General features: G+C 57.0%; 1 protein-coding gene across 11 annotated transcripts in view; it reads right to left on the bottom strand.

Moving 5' to 3' along the window:
- Positions 1-17,355, bottom strand: part of SH3PXD2A (SH3 and PX domains 2A) — a 243,790-nt gene that overhangs the window by 87,423 nt on the left and 139,012 nt on the right. For 9 of the 11 annotated variants that reach the window (XM_036828694.1, XM_036828695.1, XM_036828693.1 and 6 more), the window contains one exon: positions 1,600-1,628. The exons of the other annotated variants lie outside the window; for them this stretch is intronic. In XM_036828694.1, coding sequence (XP_036684589.1) covers positions 1,600-1,628 — 29 coding nt within the window. The remainder of the gene's footprint in view (positions 1-1,599; positions 1,629-17,355) is intronic. 11 annotated transcript variants of the gene reach the window in all.

Genomic DNA, 17,355 nt, shown 5'->3' with positions numbered 1-17,355 from the left:
TCTGAGGCCCAGGGCAAGTTTCTTGGGGAGAGGGGTGTGACAGAACGCAATCCCATGTTTGCCCCTCCTTCCAGGTTTCCCCACCTATGGCTCTGGCTGCAAGTGACAGCTGAGGAGATGCTGCAATTCGTCAAGTTCATGAGGCAGCCTCACCCCCCTGTTCATGGAGGAAATGCTGTTCTGCACCAGGGATGGGCATACCTGAAGCACTCCTCCCCAGGTGACAGGCATGTGTGCACATGCAGTCTCATCCCACAGCTAGACACAAACACACGCCAACCCACAACTGGATACATCCCAACACACTGGCACACACACCCAAACAAGTAAACATACCCTCAAGAGCACACAACTATGAAGCCCCACATGAACACACACAACCCCACGTACACACATACCCCCCCATATGTAAACCAGGACACATCTTTCCTCATCCCAGTGAATATATAAGCAAGCACTTATACACACAAAACATACGAACCCACACTCAGAAACGCACCATGCAATCACAACTATCCCAATTCACAGCTCATCCATCACACACTGGCACACATACCTCTTCTGATCCACAGTTCAAAGCACCTGGACACAAGTATCTCCCTACAACGTGAGCCATTAATGTAAGCCACGTGTTCATACGCACTTCCCACATCCCCAAGGCCAGAGCCCCAGATGGTTGCGCACCCCCATAACTCACCACCCCCATAAATACGGACAACACACAAGCCCACACAGATCGCTGCATTCCCTTGCCCGCCCCAACTCCCAGTACACACAGCCCTAAGTACAAGGGACCACCCTCTCCCAATTAACTGCACCCCCGCCCACGTGCTGGCATTTGCCTAGTCCCTCCTCCCCCACCCGGAGGGAAACCTTCTCTGACCCCAGCCGACTGCGCCCAGCACACAGCGTCCAGCGTCCAAGGACCTGCCCCAACGCTCCCTGTCTCCACCCCCTTCGCAAACTCGGAGTGAGCCCGGCACTTGCCGGGCCAATGCCAGGGTGGGTCGGTGCCCTACCATCGGGTGTCTCTGAGGACCACCACGCAGAGCCTCCAACCCGGCAGCGTGGAGAACGCGCTCAGAGTTGGGGAAGGAGGGGAAGGTCTGCGCTGCAGCCGTTAAAAACCCAGTCTCTCCAGCACAATTCCCCTCCCTTCCCCCCTCCCCGGCCCTTTTGGGTCCTGGATCTCACCTTCCCACGGCGAAAACCCAGCATCTCATCTCTATTAACCCTTCCATCGCTGCCGCACCGCGGGAAGGACCAAGGGAGAAACCACAGCGGTGCCCAGAAGTTGGCCCCGCAGACCCAGGAGGATCCGGCTGCACACGTCGCGGGGGCTCGGGCCCTTCTCAAGGCATCCCCACACTCCCCTGCACCCGCTCCCATCCCCACCGGGAGAGCCCGAGGGACGCGGTGGGAGGACGAGGCGCGAGTACCAGAGGTCTTAGGGGGCGTCAGCTGAGGAGGGGGGCAACACAGCACCACAGGGCAGACGGGCGAGGACAAGCCCCCAGAAAGTCCTCCGCAGGGTCGGAGCGGCGCGTGCACGAAGCGGGAGGGGAGGTTGGAGGGAAGAACGCCCGGAGGTTCCCTTACCTGATTTCCTCTTGGAACTGCCATAGTCCCTGAAAAAGAAGCAACAACAGACAGACATGGTTAGGGTCGTGCGGAGGCGCGCGGCCGCTGGGCTGCAGGGCTGCGGCTGCCGGGCACCCACGGGCCGGATGCTCATGTGATCCCGGCTGCCGGCGAGCCGCGCGCTCCGCAGCCGCACGCACTGCGCGCCGCGCCTGCCCGCGGGTCCCAGCCAGCCCGGCCTCCAGGCGCGGTCCGCCTGCCCCTCCACGCCCCTCCCCGCCGCCCGCAGCGAGCGCCCCTGCCCCGCCCCGCCCCGGCCCAACTGGACGGGCTCGGTGGGCCGCTCGTGCCCTTTCCCAGGCACCTTCCCCCGTCCGTCCTCCGATGGGGGAGGGTGAGGCACGTTCCCACCCACTTCGTTAATAGGGAAACTGAGGCCCCGGGGGTGGTCGCTAGAACCCAGGCCCTGCCCCGCGCTGGGAGCCCGCTCCCCTCCCCTGCAGCGCTTCCCCTCCCAGTTCTTTACGTTGCCTGCTCTTGCCCACTCAGCCTTTAAAGTCACGACTGAAATGTCACCTCCTCAACCTGTTTTCCCTGCTGGCCTCTGCGTAGTTACTGATTTGTGTGACCCTTTGATTAAAGTCTGCCCCCATCCTAGACCCAAGGCTCCCTGAGGTCACACTGTGGCTTGTTCCCTCCCACTGCGTCCCTTGGCCTGGCATAAGTGATGGATAAATAGGGGCTGTAGGTTGAATGTTGACCAGAAAAGCTCAGGCTGGGAACCTGGGATTCAGTAGGGGTGAGGCAGAGCATACTGCATGGCCAGGAACAATGGTTGAGCTTCTGAGTAAGTGAGCGCTGGATTCAAATCCTGTCACTGACAATAACTGTTTGGTGACCTGAGGCACTTGACAGCTTTACCTGCCCTGAACTGCCCCAGCCTGGAGCCTTCCCTGCCCTGCAGCAAGGATTTAACCCAGACTCAGCAGCAGGCTACTTCCCAAACTCTGCCCCCACTGCCCTCCTGCCCTTGCTCCTGCCTTTGGCCCCTCCCAGCACCCCTTCATCCACCAATCCTCAGGGAGCCTCTTACGACGCTGGAGGTCTGTTAAGTGCTCAGGTGGGGCTGGCTGGTGATCAATGTGGAGACTAGAGGAAATGCCTTCTGTTTCCCCTGGGATCAAAGAAAATATGCCAACTGGCCAGCTAGGTCTGCCGGCTGGAAAGAGGGGGTCTCTTGGAGGAAAGGACAGCAGGTTCACAGGGAAGGGAGTCACCCTCATGAACACTCACCGAGATTCCGATCCTATGAATCTGGGGGGTGGCCTGGGCTTTGGGGGCATTTGTTAAGCTCCAGGGTGATCTGCTTCCACAGCCAAGGATGAGGGGATCCCCCTCTCCGAGGCTTCTATGTTTCCCAAAGTTTGGACTCAGAAACCAGTGAGTCGGAATGCTGGTGCTGAGGCCCGGAACGTGCATTTCTGGTACCTTCCCCTTACCAGCCCTCCTGTTTGAGAACCTCCTTGGTATTGCAAGCCTCTTTCAATCCTCACATCCACACTATGGAGGTCCTATCATCCCTGTTTTACAGATGAGGAAACAGAGGTTCAGCCACTGCCCAAGGTCATCCAAGCTGGGCAAGGGCTGTGGTTTATAAGCCCACCTGCCCGAATGATACTGTAACAAGGATGGGGGGAAAGGGGAACCTGTTGAATCTGTTGCCTCCAAAAGGCAGGTGGGAGAGTTCCCATTTGCCCCCAACCTCGACCTGGCAGTCCAGGAAAGCCTGAGCCAGGGTCACCTCCCTGGGGCAGAAGGGAGACGGGGAGAGACCGTCCGGAGTGCCTGGCTGAGCCGGTTGAAGCTCTACAGTGGGGAGAACTCCCAGTGAGGAGGAGGAGAACATTATACGGAGGCTACGTCCTGCCTAGCAGACTTGCATCTCCCAAGGAGAGAATTTGTTTCTCAGGCTTTTTTGCAGAGTGGGGCCTGGGGAAGGGCAGAGAGTGGAGGGCAAGGGGGAACTGCCCTCCCCTGCCCCACCATTTTCCTTCTGGTCTTGCAGGAGAAGCCTCAGGGCCGGGGACCACAAAGCCTCACTGCCCAACCCCTGGCTGCCAGCAGTCAGACAGGGGGTGGCTTCCTCGCGGTGATGGCCATCTTCTCCCCGTTTGTGCAGCTGCAGCTGCCCAGGATTCTCTTTGAGCTTGTCAACAGCCCCAGAGGGGAGAAAGGCAGGTCATTACTGTGTGACAGGGAAGCCCGCTGAGGCTCAGGAGTAGGAGAGGGACATAGTTCACAGGGGCTGAGGGCCCGCTCTGTGCCAGGCCCCGTCAGCGACCCTCAACCTGGTCATTCAACAGGATCACCTGGGGCGCCAGTTACAAATTCACACGTGGGGCCCCATCGCGACCTGACCTAACACAGTGTCTGCATCTACCCGCTGGGGGTTCCGAGGCTGGGCCAGTGTTGGGTGAGAACCTGGGGCCCAGCAGAGTCTCTACCCAGTCACTACAACCCTGACAGGTAGGCAGGAGTTGTACCAAGGGGCACTGCAGTCACTGTACCATAATCTCCAGCAGGACCCCAGCCACGCCTAAGAAACATTTACGCTCAGTAAGCACAATGAGCTTGAGCTTCCAGACAAATCTCCTGGCCGGCCTCTTCTTCAACCAGAGCGCGAGCCCTTCCCACCAAGGACTTCTGGATCCTGTGTTCTCCTTGTTTTGCAGGTGAGGACAGCGAAGCTTAGAGAAGCTAGACAACCTGTTCAAGGTCACACAGTGAGTAGGTGAGGCTGTGATTGGGTGGCCGAGGACCCGGGCCTTGCTCTGGGGTTCAAGACCAAACCCCAAATGCTGCCACCAGTGGGTGCAGGGGAGGGAGGGCAACGCAAGGCCCTGGGGGCCTGAGAAGCACATGGGTTAATGGAGTGGAGGCTGAGGTCCTGGTAGGGGGGGTGCCAGGCTGGGACTGGATGGTCGGAATGGCAGGCATAGGAATCCTTCACACAGCATCTGGCCTCCAGCCCAAGCAGGCGCGGCCCTAATAGGAAACCTCTTGTAGGTTTCCATTGGGCACCTTTTAGCAAAGCCATTGCGTATTTTTAGCCGCTGAATATGAGAAGCAGCTTAGGTATCCAGTGGCTGGGACTCCCCCATCCCTCACATACCAGGGCATGGTGAGGGGGAAAGGCAGGGCTCTCCCTTCTGGCATGCCCACCTCCCGCTGCCCTGCAATCAGTCCTGGCCTGGGCAGGACAGCAGGCCCTCTGTCAGAGTCCAGTTCCTGAACCACTCAAGACCCCCTTCCCACCTCCCCTCCTTGCTCAGTTCTTGCCTGGAGGTGGTGCTGACAGCCCCTATACTGCCGGTGATTCCAATCCTGGTAGGTCACAGTGTAGCCTGCTTCCGACTTACTGCTGAATCACTATCTCCCAGGGAGTCACAGGAAGGAGAAAGGGAGGCAAGGGCTAGCGTCTCCCTCTAGCGCTACCAGAAGCTAATGTAATTGAAAAGGCCTCCCAGGCTGTCCTGACACAGCTCCATCAGGCCACTCAGCCTTCTCTGCAACTGGTCCGGGGGTGACCAAGACCACAGTGACCAACCATCCTGGGCAAACTGGGACATGGGACTTTCAGGGCTCAAACTGGCAAGGTCGCAGACAAACCAGGATAGTTGGTCACCAGATGGTCCACAGGTCAGGCCTGGCTGGGGGGAAGGGACGGGGTTCCTCCAACCCAGCATCACACCCTTCCCCCATTTAAACAGGGACTCCTGAGGCCTCCCCCTCCCCCACGTGATATAAACAGTTCATCTCTTGGCCCTTCCTCTTAGGATGATGCTGTCTGCGGGGTGAGGACAGGTGCTGGAAGCAGACAGCCTCCAGTTCAACTCTCTGCTACTTGCTAGCTGGGTGGTCATCTTGAGCTACTTCCTTTACCTCTCGAGCCTCTATTTCTCTGTCTGTAGAAAGAGGATAATAACTCTACCAACCCATTAGGATTTGGGGAAGATGAAACATACAGCACTCATAAAGGGGTTCACAGAGTGCCCAGCACGGAAAATGCTATAGAAATGATTATTCTTTCACACCTGGACCAGACCCCATCTCTGTTGTTACCCAAATGCCAAAGGCCCGTTTGAACTCGGACCCTGCAGAACCCCCTAAAACCAAAGGAAGGGGCTTCTTCTTAAGGACCCCACCATGATGCTGGCAGCAGAGTGCCACACAGGGGCGAGTCCAGCCCCCCTATGCAGAGTTTTGGGCTTTCAGACACCAAACCAGCATTGGTCTCTGTCTAGTGCCGTCCACCCAGGGAAAGCCTGTTTGTTCACACAATGTTAGAACAGGGCTCATCTGGAAACAATCATGTTTTCAGGGTGACACTGACCCACAGGAACTGGCAAGCTCTGGACTCATTTATTGGGATTCGTTTAACCTCCAAGGAGCGGCAGATGCTCAGAGCCCCGAACCAAGAGATGTTCATGCGAATGGCACCCAGAAGGGTCAGCTTCCCTTTTCTTTTCTTTTTTATTTTTTTCCCTTTCTTTTCTCTCGGTGAGACATGCTGTGCTCCTTACCCGGACACTCCAGCGAAGGGGCTGGTGCTGGAGACAGAAAAGAGGGAGAGGCTGGAGGGAGGGGGCAGGAAAGGCATTTAACAGTTCCTGTGTCTGGACCACCTGTTTTTACACATGCTTCCCCTCCCTCTGCCCTTTCTTGAACAGACATTTGCCCTTCAGTGCTCTGAAGTAGGCAGAGGTGGTGTTAACCCATTTTATGGATGAGGAGACTGAGGTCCTGAGGGCTTAAGTGGCTTTTCCAGGCTTGTGAAGCTCCACTGACATCCTGACCCAGAGGGCTCCCCACGCCGAGGTCCACTTGGGAATGGGCTGCAAGGAGAGGACACACAGGCCGGAGAAGCAGGCTCTCACTGGGGAAAGGAGGTGGCCATCCTGCCGGTCACGGTTCCCGGAGTGAGAGGAAAGCCAGGAAGACCCCCCGAGGTAGGGGAGAGACCAGGAAAGGAAGCCCAGTCTGGCCGGGCTGCTCTGTGGAAGGAGGCTGAGTCCCCACCAGGTGGAATTCTGAGTGCTACAGGGCCATGCCCTCCACTGCCTGCCGTCCGTCTCCCCCTCCCACTGTCATTCCCGTCAGTGAGTGTCCTGGCAGAAGAGGACAGGCACGCACTGCCAGCTTGATGTTCTCACCCTCTCGTCTGCTGGCTGACATTGGCTGCTTGGCCCGGGATGCCTGTCTGCAGGGCTGCGGCCGCTGGGAACCGCGGGTTGCCAGATGGCTGTGGGTGACCTTGAGAGCCAAGTGGTCTTGGGGACATGGGCGGTACCTAAAATATGGGGGCTGGGGGCGATGGTATGCAACCTTGGCCGAGAGAGTGATGTGGAGCCCTTCACATAGTGATGCAGTGATGGGTTTGACTGCTGTTATTAACCAATAAGCACTTCCTAGCTCTTGCTGGAGACTGCCTCGTGAGGGCCTGTGCAGGCATGGGAGAAACATGTGACATGCAGAAGGCCTGCAAGTTTGGGGTTAAATTAGGGGAATGAAACTGTATAGCACAGTGAGAGAGGTAACGTTCTGAGATAATCTATGCTGAGAGTCGCAGGAGAGGTTACACTCCAGGTGCAGAGAAAAGAGAGATCCCAGGGCTGTAGGACATGCAAGGTGACTTCCTAGAGGAGGAAGCCTTGAGCTGAGCCTTGAAGGATCAAAGGGGTTTGGGTCCATGGAGAGGGTAGAGAGGGGAAAGTTCTACAAGCAGGAACAAGTAGCTCCAAAGAGGAGGAGTTGAACTACTGGGGAGCGTTGGTGAGCACAGGGACAGGCAGGGAAAGGCCAGGCTGGGGGAGGGGAGGGAGGAAGGGGAGGGCTTTGATGTCCTGCTGTGAAATCTGGAAGTTTTCAGAATTAGGGAGTGATGGGGTCAGAGCCTGGCTGGAGAAAGGTTTTTTGTTAAGAGGTGAGATGGACAGCTAGGGGGGCAGGGCAGGAGAGAGGCTGTGACAACTCTGAGCCTGAAATGTCAACAGAGCCACCAGGGTTCTGGGCCTGGCTCTGCCCCTCAGCGGCCGGTGGACCTGCACAAGTCACTTCAAAGTAGTGCTTTCTGAATGCCAGGTTGTGACCCATTAGTGAGTTCTGAAATCAACTTGGTGGGTTCCGACAAGCATTTTTAACAAGTAGAAGGAACAAAATGATCGAGTCACCCATAGTTTAGTTTAAATACTGTTTTGCGAAACTTGGGTTTCTGATGTCTATCTACTTATCTACCTGTCTGTCTGTATTGGGTTGTGATGTGAAATTTCTCACCATGGCAGCAAAAGGTTTAGAAACACCAACAAATTCTCGAGCCCTCAGTTTCCCCATCCCTATAAGGGGGGGCCCTCTGAGTGTCCTCATGGGCTGTTCACTCTCTGTGAAACCGAAACAGTGAGACAGCATGTCGCTCCAGAAGCTGAGCAGGGAGGCTCTGAGGGCAGGGGCTTCAGGTGGGCTGAGGGCGGGAGAATCTGGAGCAGTTTTCCACCCCCCTTAGCCCCTAGCTGGGTTTTTGTTCTGGCTTTTGAGAGCCTTTGCACGGAATGGTCTCAAGGAGCAGCAACCTCTAGGGAAGACAGACAGAGGGGGCATGAATCTGTTCTTTGCCCCCATTTGTGCCCTGATCTAAATTGTGGCACTGAGGGCCCTTGTGTCCAACAAGAATCCGTCCTTTCTCTGCAGGGGCTGTTTTCTCCAGGGTTCTGAGAATGGGCCCCATTGTGACCATGTGGACAGTCCAGAGAGGCCGAAATTCCTGCCCCGGGGCGAAAAAGCTGAATTCCTGGGGAGGAAAGAGTTTCCTCCCGCCTCCCGTGCACCCCCCAAGCTGTGTCCCAGAGAGGCCCAAGCCAGGGTGATCACAGACCCAGAAACCTCCCAGGCCTCGTGCTGGTCTCCTGAACATCCCAGAGGGTCTCTGCTGCTGCTCCGTCCACAGCAAAAGGACAAAGCTCCGTCTGTCTGTCTGTCTCCTCACCATGACTGGACTCACCACCATGGCAAAGGTCCTGAGCGTGTCTCCAGCCCGGGGACAGCTCCACCGTGTCCAGGCCTCCGGCAGAGGGTTAAGAGCGGGGCCGAGCCTGCTTCAGCCACTTACCGCTTTGTGACAGAGGCAAGTTTCTTAACCTCTCTGTACCTTCATTTGTCAAAGGGATAAAATTAGTTCCTACCTTTGCCGTTGTTGTGGGGTTTACCTGGGATAACGCGCGAAGCTCTTAGAATGGCATCGGGTACGTGGAGAGAGGCTCCTGGCCAACAGCCTGGGTTCCCAAGAGGGGCTAGGTTTGGAGCGTGGACGGCGGCCACAGTGGGGGGAGTGTTGACTGGCCCCCCACCAGCATGGCTTCATAAATCCCTGGCTCTCTCGCCCGGGGTGCCAGCTCAGGCCTGGGTTCCCACCTGCGTGCTCCAAGGCATCCCACCCAGATGTGATTGACAGGCTGTCCATGGAGGAGAGGGAAGGTGGGGAGCCGTGGAAGGGGGAGTGACAAAGTGCTGTGATGGGGTTCCACCATGGAATCCCCGGAGAGAAGGGCAAGGAGGGTGTTCCAGGTTTGGAGGCCTTCCCTGTCTCTCTCCAAGTGCATTTGTCTGTCCGTCCGTCTGTGCATCCATGCATCCATCCGTGTCTTAACTGAGGGTCTGCTGTAGAACCAGCCTTGTGTCTGGGCAGAAGTGGTGGGAAACACAGTTCTGCTCTCACACAGCACACTGTCTAGTTGGAGACACAAGACAAACACCCAGGAGAAGAAAACATACAAGTCACCTTGTGATCAGGTGCCCCAAAGCCTGGTCCAAAGGATATGCTGTAGAGGCATTCCCCAGAAGGGGTGGTCAGAGTGGTCGGGGACGGTTGGAGAGGGCTGCCTGGAAAGGGGGGGCAGCAGACCTACCCTTGAAAGATGGATATTTAGAAAGGGCAGAGGCAGGAAGGAGAGTTGGGATGGAAGGGATGATGTGAGCAAAGGTGCAGGGGCAGGAACGAATGCGGGATGGTGTTTGTGTGTGTGTGTGTGTGTGTGTGTGGCTCAGATTTTAGAAGGAGAAACCCAGTGGCGATGTTTGTAACTAAAGATTTTCCCCTGGAAAGTGGCAACACCAGCTCTGTGACTGAGAATTAGGTTCTCATCTGGTTCTGGTTTTCCCTGTTCAGGGTGCAGGATGGGGACTTGTTTCAGGAGACAGAAGACTGCTTTGCTCCCCAAGCTACAGTGGCCCTGTCTGCAGAGGTGTGTCTCATCTGTGTGTGTGTGTGTGTGTGTGTGTGTGTGTGTGTGTGTGTGTATGACAGACACCAGGGTCCTACTGCTGAGTAGACCTCCGGCTTGCTTCTTGGCTGGGGGCCGGACACTCCCCAGCCCTGGCCTAATTTTGAGCTGGGGTTGGAAAGTTGGGAGCTTGGGCCAATGGCTTCCTGCTTCCCACGGAGGCCCAGGAGCCCGTCCAAGGCCCAGCTGTGCTTGTTCCTACCTCAGCCTCTGTGGGAAAGTGTGCTCAGAGCATGGCCCCAAGCTTCTCCCAGGCACCTAGCCCACTTGCACTGCCTGGGAGGGCCTGGGCTCTTGGAGCTTGTGTGGTCGCCTGTGACAGAGAGAGAGAACTGTCTCCCAGATTTTCCCAAACTCTACATCACAAATGCCTAAACACTGAGCACCCAGAAATGCCAGGCCCCTTGACACCTGCTTTATGTTGTCTCTGACGCAGGTGACTTAGGCCCATTTTACAGATGAGGCTTAGACAGGTTAAGTAACTTGCCTGGTGCCACACAGCTAGCAATGAGACAGCAAGGCTGCACCCTCCCGCCCTCTCTAGTGTCTCACAACGTTCTAAGGCCTGAGGAGGGGCACCTTGTCCAGAAAGCCCACTGATTTTGACCTCCAATGGCACTGAGTGTCCCAGTTTGGCCCCCAGCACCTAGTAGTGCCCTACCTGGAGCTGCCCAATAGAATGCTCTGTGATCATCGGCGGAAATGGCCTCTATCTGCACTGTCCAGTGTGGTGGCCACCAGCCACTGTGGCTGTCAAGCACTTAAGTGATGGCTAGTGTGACCCAAGACCCCCACCAGGGATTGAACCCAGGCCCTGGCAGTGAGAGCCCGGAATCCTAACCACTAGGCCACCAGGGAACTCCCCAAGAACTAAATTTTTAATCTTAATTAAAATTGTGATGTAAATCGCCACAGTGTACTCGGCAGCGCGGCCTAGACCAATGGCCTGAATCAGGCACTGGCAGGTAGGTTTATTTGGCTCACATGGGGATGTGTGTGTAGCTGCCTGGGTTAAAATCCCAGCTCTGCCAGACAGATTTAGGGTCTCTCTGTCTTCATTTCCACCCATCTAATTGGATTGCTGGAGGATAAAACAAGTTAACACATAGTAAGTACCTGGTGCACAGCGAGGCTTGATAAAGGTGAGCCTCTAGCTCACGCCTCCATCCGTCACTGCAGTCATGGGGCTCTGCACAGGCCCAGCAGTTAACCCTGGTGAGGGTTGCGGGGGGCTTCTGGAGGAGCAGCTCGGGAAGGATGTGGGGAGACTGGCCTGGCTGGCCCCAGTGCGGAGGGCCAAGGCTTGGGATATCCGATTAGAGATGAAGAAACCCAGGCTCAGAAGTGTAAAGCCACTTCACCAAGACCATGTGCAGGGGTGGCAGAGCTGAGCAGTTCAAGCCCCATCTAAATGGCTGTATTCCTTTCATGTGCCCCAGGAATCCTCGTGGCTGCCAGGCTTCCCGGGGGCCTTGGGCCTTTTGATCCCAGGCGGAAGGAGTGACAGCCAAGCCTGGATCCCCCGCATTGGCCAACAGAGTGAAGCTGCTCCATGAAGGGGCAAGTGGCTACTGCACTCCACGCAGCAGGAGGAAGTACAAGGCAGAGGGGCTCTCTGACCAGGCCAGTGTACCCAGCGAACTTGGGATGCTCCCAGGCCAGCCTGGGCCCAGGGGAGCTGGAGGCTTCCCAAGGGTCTGCCTGCTGGCTCCCTGAGTAGCACGTGAGAGACAGGGTCTAAGGGGGGTTCTCAAAGACCGAGCCACCCAGCGTGGGGTTCACGAGACCTGGGGGATGGCAGTCCTCTCTGTGCCTCAGTTTCCTTGACTGAAATAATCAGGGCATTAGACTGGGCCCCATGTGACTTCTGCAAAGAGGCTTCCAGCTCCAGGCCCCACGTAGGCCTGCGTCTGACCTGCTGCAGGAGGGCCAGCCTGGGAGCCCCGGGTAACAGCTTCCTGCCCCAGCCCTCCTCCAAGCAGCCTTCCTGTCAGCACTGGACCTGTTCTCTCTCTCCTCTGGGTCAGCCTGGCTCCAACTACAGCGAAGTCACTGTTTACCAGGACACCCATTACAGATCCCAGCGGGCCAGCCCTGGGCCACTGCCTTCAGCCTCCGCCACGTAATGACGTCACCAAGAAGTTCCCAGAGGCCCTGGAGCGGGCGTGGGCCCTTGGACCCCACAGCATGGTGGGAACTGGGGGCGGGGGGATGGAGGGAGTGGGCCAGGCCACTGCACTCTGACTGTGCCCTCCTTTTCCAAAGCTGGGGGGGGGGACTGAGGCATGCTACTATTATTGCTACTGCTCTTGTTATTATCACTAATATCATAACTGACAAGAATGGTGTATTTTTTCAAGCATTTATATTATGCTGGGGACCAAACTAAGCCCTTGACACGTATCAGCTCATTTTATCCTCATAACATTCCTATGTAGTAAGTTCTCTTATTTTCCCCATTTACAGAAGAGCAATAGAGGATCAGAGAGGGCATGTCACTTGCCCAAAGTAACACAGCATGTGAGCCCAAACTGCCTTAGTCTAGCGCTCATATCATTTACCATCTTGTGGCTGATAAGGACACCTGTAAAGTTCAGACAGATAAGCTAAATTAGGAGTAGGTGGGGAAGAGGAAGATAAAACAAAGGCAAAGACTCAGGGCCAGAAATACCAAAAGGACACCGAGTTCTAGACACTTCCTTTTCACAGCATCAGCTCTGGTGTGAGCACAGCTGCGGGGAAGAGGAAGCCTGGCTGTGACACGTGGCAAGCGTCCACGACCACCTGTACTTAGAGGCACTGTGGCTTCTGGTTCTAACGGCCCCTCGTCCAGAGCGCTGAGGCCGACGCGTCTCCTGGCTGCTTCTCGGAGGCTCTGCAGCTGAAGTGACCCTTCATGGGTCTACAGCCCGAGGACGGCCCGGCTTTGTCCGGGCAGGTTTACAGTCTCCAGAGAGGCTGTCTCTCCCAGGGGAGTTTTCATAAATTCTGGGGACAGTGACGCTGGGTTGATGCTGTCCTGGGCTCTGCCTCCCTCTGACTTTCTCTCCTTCCCTTCCTTCAGCTCCCGGCCCAGTGCTGACCCCCAACACCCCCAAACCGGGCCTGCCACAGCACCCTGTCTTTTCCTTCATAGCTCTTACTATTGCGTCTTTGCTGCTTCCTCCTCTCCACTGTGGGCTCCGTGAGGCCGGAACTGTGATGTCTCCCCAGGCCTCGCATAGGGCTGGGCACCACTGGTGTTTGCTGAGTGAGTACACGAAAGCCCTGACTCCTGGCAACCAGGCTCAGGGCTGCCAGGTGGTTCCAAGGGGCTGGCCAGAGCGGCAGTATTATCCTGAGCTGTCCCCCAGGCAGCCCTCCCCTCCTTTCCCCCCAAGTAAAGCCCAGTGGAAATGCCACTTCCTCCAGGAAGTCTTCCCTGATAATTATAGATGGGTCAGCAAGTGCGGGTGCTAATTTGTGTAAAATATGAGAAGGCTCGAGCAGTCTCGATGGGCAGAGTCCACCCTCGTGGCTCGGTGCATTCCCTGTCCATTTGTGAGGATGGCCTGGGTCTCCTGTGCTCCATCCTCTGTCTGGGACATCACCCTGGCAAGTGTGTCTCTCTGCTCCCCCAGCTGGACCACAGTGCCTTACTGCCTCCTTTGCCCGTGTCCCCTGTGGGCCCAAGTCTGAGAACAAGGGCACGTGTGTGCTCAGGAGGTGTTGACTATGTGCCGGGCACAGCGAGATGTGCTTCATATATATTACTGCAATTCTCTTGACCACTCCAAAAAGAAGGTGCTATCATTATCGCCATTTTTCAGATGGGAAAATCGAGGCACAAAATGCTTAAGTTGCTAGCCCAGTGGCAGAGCTCAGATTTAAAGTGGGTGTCAGCTGACTCCTAAGCCTGTGCTGAGAACCATCACCATCTTTTCAGGCTCTTGGCCTTCTGGCCTGCTCATGCCCCACCCCCCAAAACCCCCACCCCTGCCCTGATGCCTCTGCTTGGAAGCCCCCGTCTGTCCAGGCCTCTCCCTCCCTATCTGTCTCTGAACCCTCCCTCAGCATCCAAGTCCAGGTGGAGGCCTGGCTCCCCCAGGCTGCCTTCCCTGCCCACCTCTGGCCCCCAGGGGTCTGGCTCCCTCTCCAAGGCCCCCCTGCCCTCCTGGTCTGAGCATCTCCACCGGGCCTGCTTGACCATCTCATACTCAATGACTGACCCTGGTGCACTGGCCGGGCCCGTCCTCCCAGGAAGAGGACCGCAGGGGACCGGCCCCTCCATGCAGGCCCCTCCTCAGGGCTTTAGCCAGAGCGGCCCTCAGGCCTGGAGCAGACTCAACCACAGTTGTCTCCACTCTGCTTACAGAAACTCAGTGCTTAGTGACAAAAGGCCCGCAGTCCCGGAGCCCCAGGCCGCGGAGGGGTAGCGCTGGCCCACCTTCCCTGCAGCTCCCAGCTCTGATCCCCTGCAGCACCACCAGGGGCTCCTCTGTCCTTAACAAGCACCTATTATGTGCCGGGCCCTGCGGTCACAGCACTGAGTAAGACAGGACCCACCCCTGCCCGGAGGAGGACAGCAAACAACCGGATAAAGCCAGTTGATAAACTGGGTTAAGAGCTGTGAAGAAAGGAATCAGGATGCTGAAGTGGAGAAGGGAAGGGAGAGCTCTCAGGAAGAGAGGATTAAGGGAGAGCCTGAGGGGCAGATGGACAGGCAGAGGCCAGGGCTGAGGCAGGGGCAGGGACAGGGACAGGGACCAGGCCTTCCCAGGCGCAGGCCACAGGGAAGCCCCCGGAAGTCCTCCTAAGCACAGGGGAAAGCCATGTGGGTGTCAGCTCAGACAGGCTTTTTGGAGAGCTCCCTCCCCTGCTATTTGGAGGTGGGCAAAGGAAGAGCAGGGGGGCGGGAGGAACAGGAGGGTGGGGAGGTCCCAGCACCCCTGCCCTCAGGTGAGGCCGCCCTGTGGCTGAGAGCTCTTCGCAGGCTCCCCACAGGTTCCTTGGGAGATGGGGCCCTGGTCAGCCCCGGTCGCCCCCGGGGTAGCTGGTTGATAAGCAGGCACCACTTCCGGCTGCCTTGCCTCCCGCACCTTCCCTCGCTCCCTCACTGGTATCTTCTCCCCAGTAGGCCGCCTGAGCTCAGTCCTCTCCCCCAGATCTGCTTCTGGAGGATTCCGAAACAAGACACCATCTCTCCCTGTCCCTGGCATGAAGTGCCCCCCACCTGCCCACCAAGATTCTCGTGGCCAGAACCCTGCACAGCGAGGGCGCCACCCAGACACGCCGGGTGGCGGCCAACGTGGGATAACCGTGTCCTCCGGCTCCCGAGGCGCCTGCCTGCGGCGTCGCAGGGCTCTGTGGGCCTCATGGGTGCCCCCTCCTGCTTGGGGTGGGAGCCGGGCACTCCCGGCTATTAACCTTGAATTCTTTGGCTTGGCAGGCGCAGCCTTCTCTAAGCAGGAGCCTGCCTCTGCCTAATTGAATCAGACGTGACCCCAGCCCGGCTCCCACCTCCCCAGCCATTCACAGCAGCCAGCAGCCCCTCAGCCAGGCCCTGATTCAAGTCTCCATAGGGGCCTCCAGGTGCCCTCCTCCGCACCAGCACTCAGGATGCTCTGGGAATCAGCTGGGAGAGCTTCCGTGCACTGGAAAGAGCACTGAGCTCTGAGCCAAAAAACCTGGTGCAAATCCAGTTTCTCGGGGTGACCTCGGGCAAATCACTTTCCTCCTCTGGGCTGCAGAACCTGACAATGCAATGTGGCGGATGGGCTGGAGGGTGTCTGGGGAATGCTGGGCTCTGAAGGCTGGGGCTGCGTGGATGCAGCCAGGATGGGAGAGGCTGTTTGATGGCTGCAAACCCCTGCAGCTGCAAGCTGAGCCGTGCGTGTTGGGTGGGCCGTGGGTAGCCAGGCCTCTGGCTTCTTCTCCAGCACGTTAGCCCCTCAACAGTAGCGCTAGTGATAATAGGTCCCGTTTATTCTGAGCTCGTGCCATGCAGCGTCTAAACACTTGCGGGCTTTATTGAGGAGCAGGACAGTTAAGAGCCAGGCTCTCCCTCTGGACTGCCTGGGTTCTAGCCATCTCTGCCACTTAGCAGCTTTGCCAGTCATGTGACCCCTCTGTTTCTTAGTGGCACAATCTGTAAACTGGGGAAAATAACTGTACCCACCTCACGGATGGATGCAAAAAATTAAATGAGCTAAAACATGTTCGTTGCTTTCCGCTAAACCCCTGGGCTGCCTGGAACGTGCGCTGGTAGAAAGTTGGGCATCTTGTGGCTTGGCCCCTAGATCTGTTGCCTGCGCCCACTGGCCTTCCGAGTGGCGGAGCCCACTGTGTATGTACTTCCTGGGGGTGGGGATGGAGTTTAAGGTGGGCACCCAGTGGGCCACTAGAATCAATAGGCAGGGAAGGTGCCCACTGAAATGGGTACCCTTGCCCCTCTGCTCTGGGCCCCCACTCAGAGGCCAGTCCACCTCAGAGCTGCACCAAGAAGGCCAGGCGGGCCTCACCCTTGGGCTACTGAGCAGTTTGTGCAAGGGCCAAAGCAGCTGCAACTACGGGAAGGTCTAGAAATCAGAGCAGGACACGGGTAGGGGAAGAACTCAGTCCCCAGGAACACTCATTTCCTCTTCCCAGACAGGAGCAGAGGGAAGGGATGCTAGTGGGGGTCCTAAACCCTGGAGCCTGGGAAGGATTAAAGACCGCCCTCTGGGATCTTTTCAGGGTGATGGAAATTTTCTAAAATTGGATTGCGTTTCGAAACTCTGTAAATTTACTAATAATCGCTGGATTAACTGTATACTTAAAATGAGTGAATTCCTTATTATGTAAATTATACCCCCATCAGGCTGTTTGAAAAACAAAATCTCCCTCCTGTCCTAAGCAATGGGGCAGGCCTCGCCCAAATAGCCTCAGGTAGCCAGAGCCTCAGGCTGTGTGTCCTGGGTTGGGGGGCGGGGGTTCACATTGATTTCGGATTGCCCATGTGACAGGTGGGCCACGTGTTAGAGAGGCTCGGTCTGGGGGTGGAGTCACAGCTGCGCCCAAGGCCAAAGTCAGGTCTCAGTTTGGTAGGGGGGAAGGGAGACCAGCTTTTTTGGGTGCTCTCTGAACCTGCCTCACTGTGTCCGTCCTGAAAGGCGGGCTGGGCAGTCCCCTTCTCGGAGGTCTGATCCCACAGCAGGAGGCCCTCAGTGAACACGGGCTGGACTGGCCCTGGTGCTCCTGAGCCTTGCACCTTCTCACCTGGTGAAAAGCCTGGAGTCCCCTTAAAGAGTCCCCAGATGTGGAAAGTGCCCTCAACTGTACCTTCAGCTGCTTCCTACTGTGTGACCAGGGCAACCATGGGGTGCTGATTCTATTCAGCCCTATGGTCAGATGAGAGGTCCCACCTTGCAATTTGAAGCAAGTTCCCCTGGCCGTGGCCCCTGTGCTGCTCTTCATTACACAC

Source organism: Balaenoptera musculus, chromosome 16 (genome assembly GCF_009873245.2).
Source record: "Balaenoptera musculus isolate JJ_BM4_2016_0621 chromosome 16, mBalMus1.pri.v3, whole genome shotgun sequence".
In the NCBI taxonomy this organism is placed as follows: Eukaryota; Metazoa; Chordata; class Mammalia; order Artiodactyla; family Balaenopteridae; genus Balaenoptera; species Balaenoptera musculus.
Note: the sequence above shows the minus strand (reverse complement) of the source record. Positions and strands in the feature narration are given on the sequence as shown.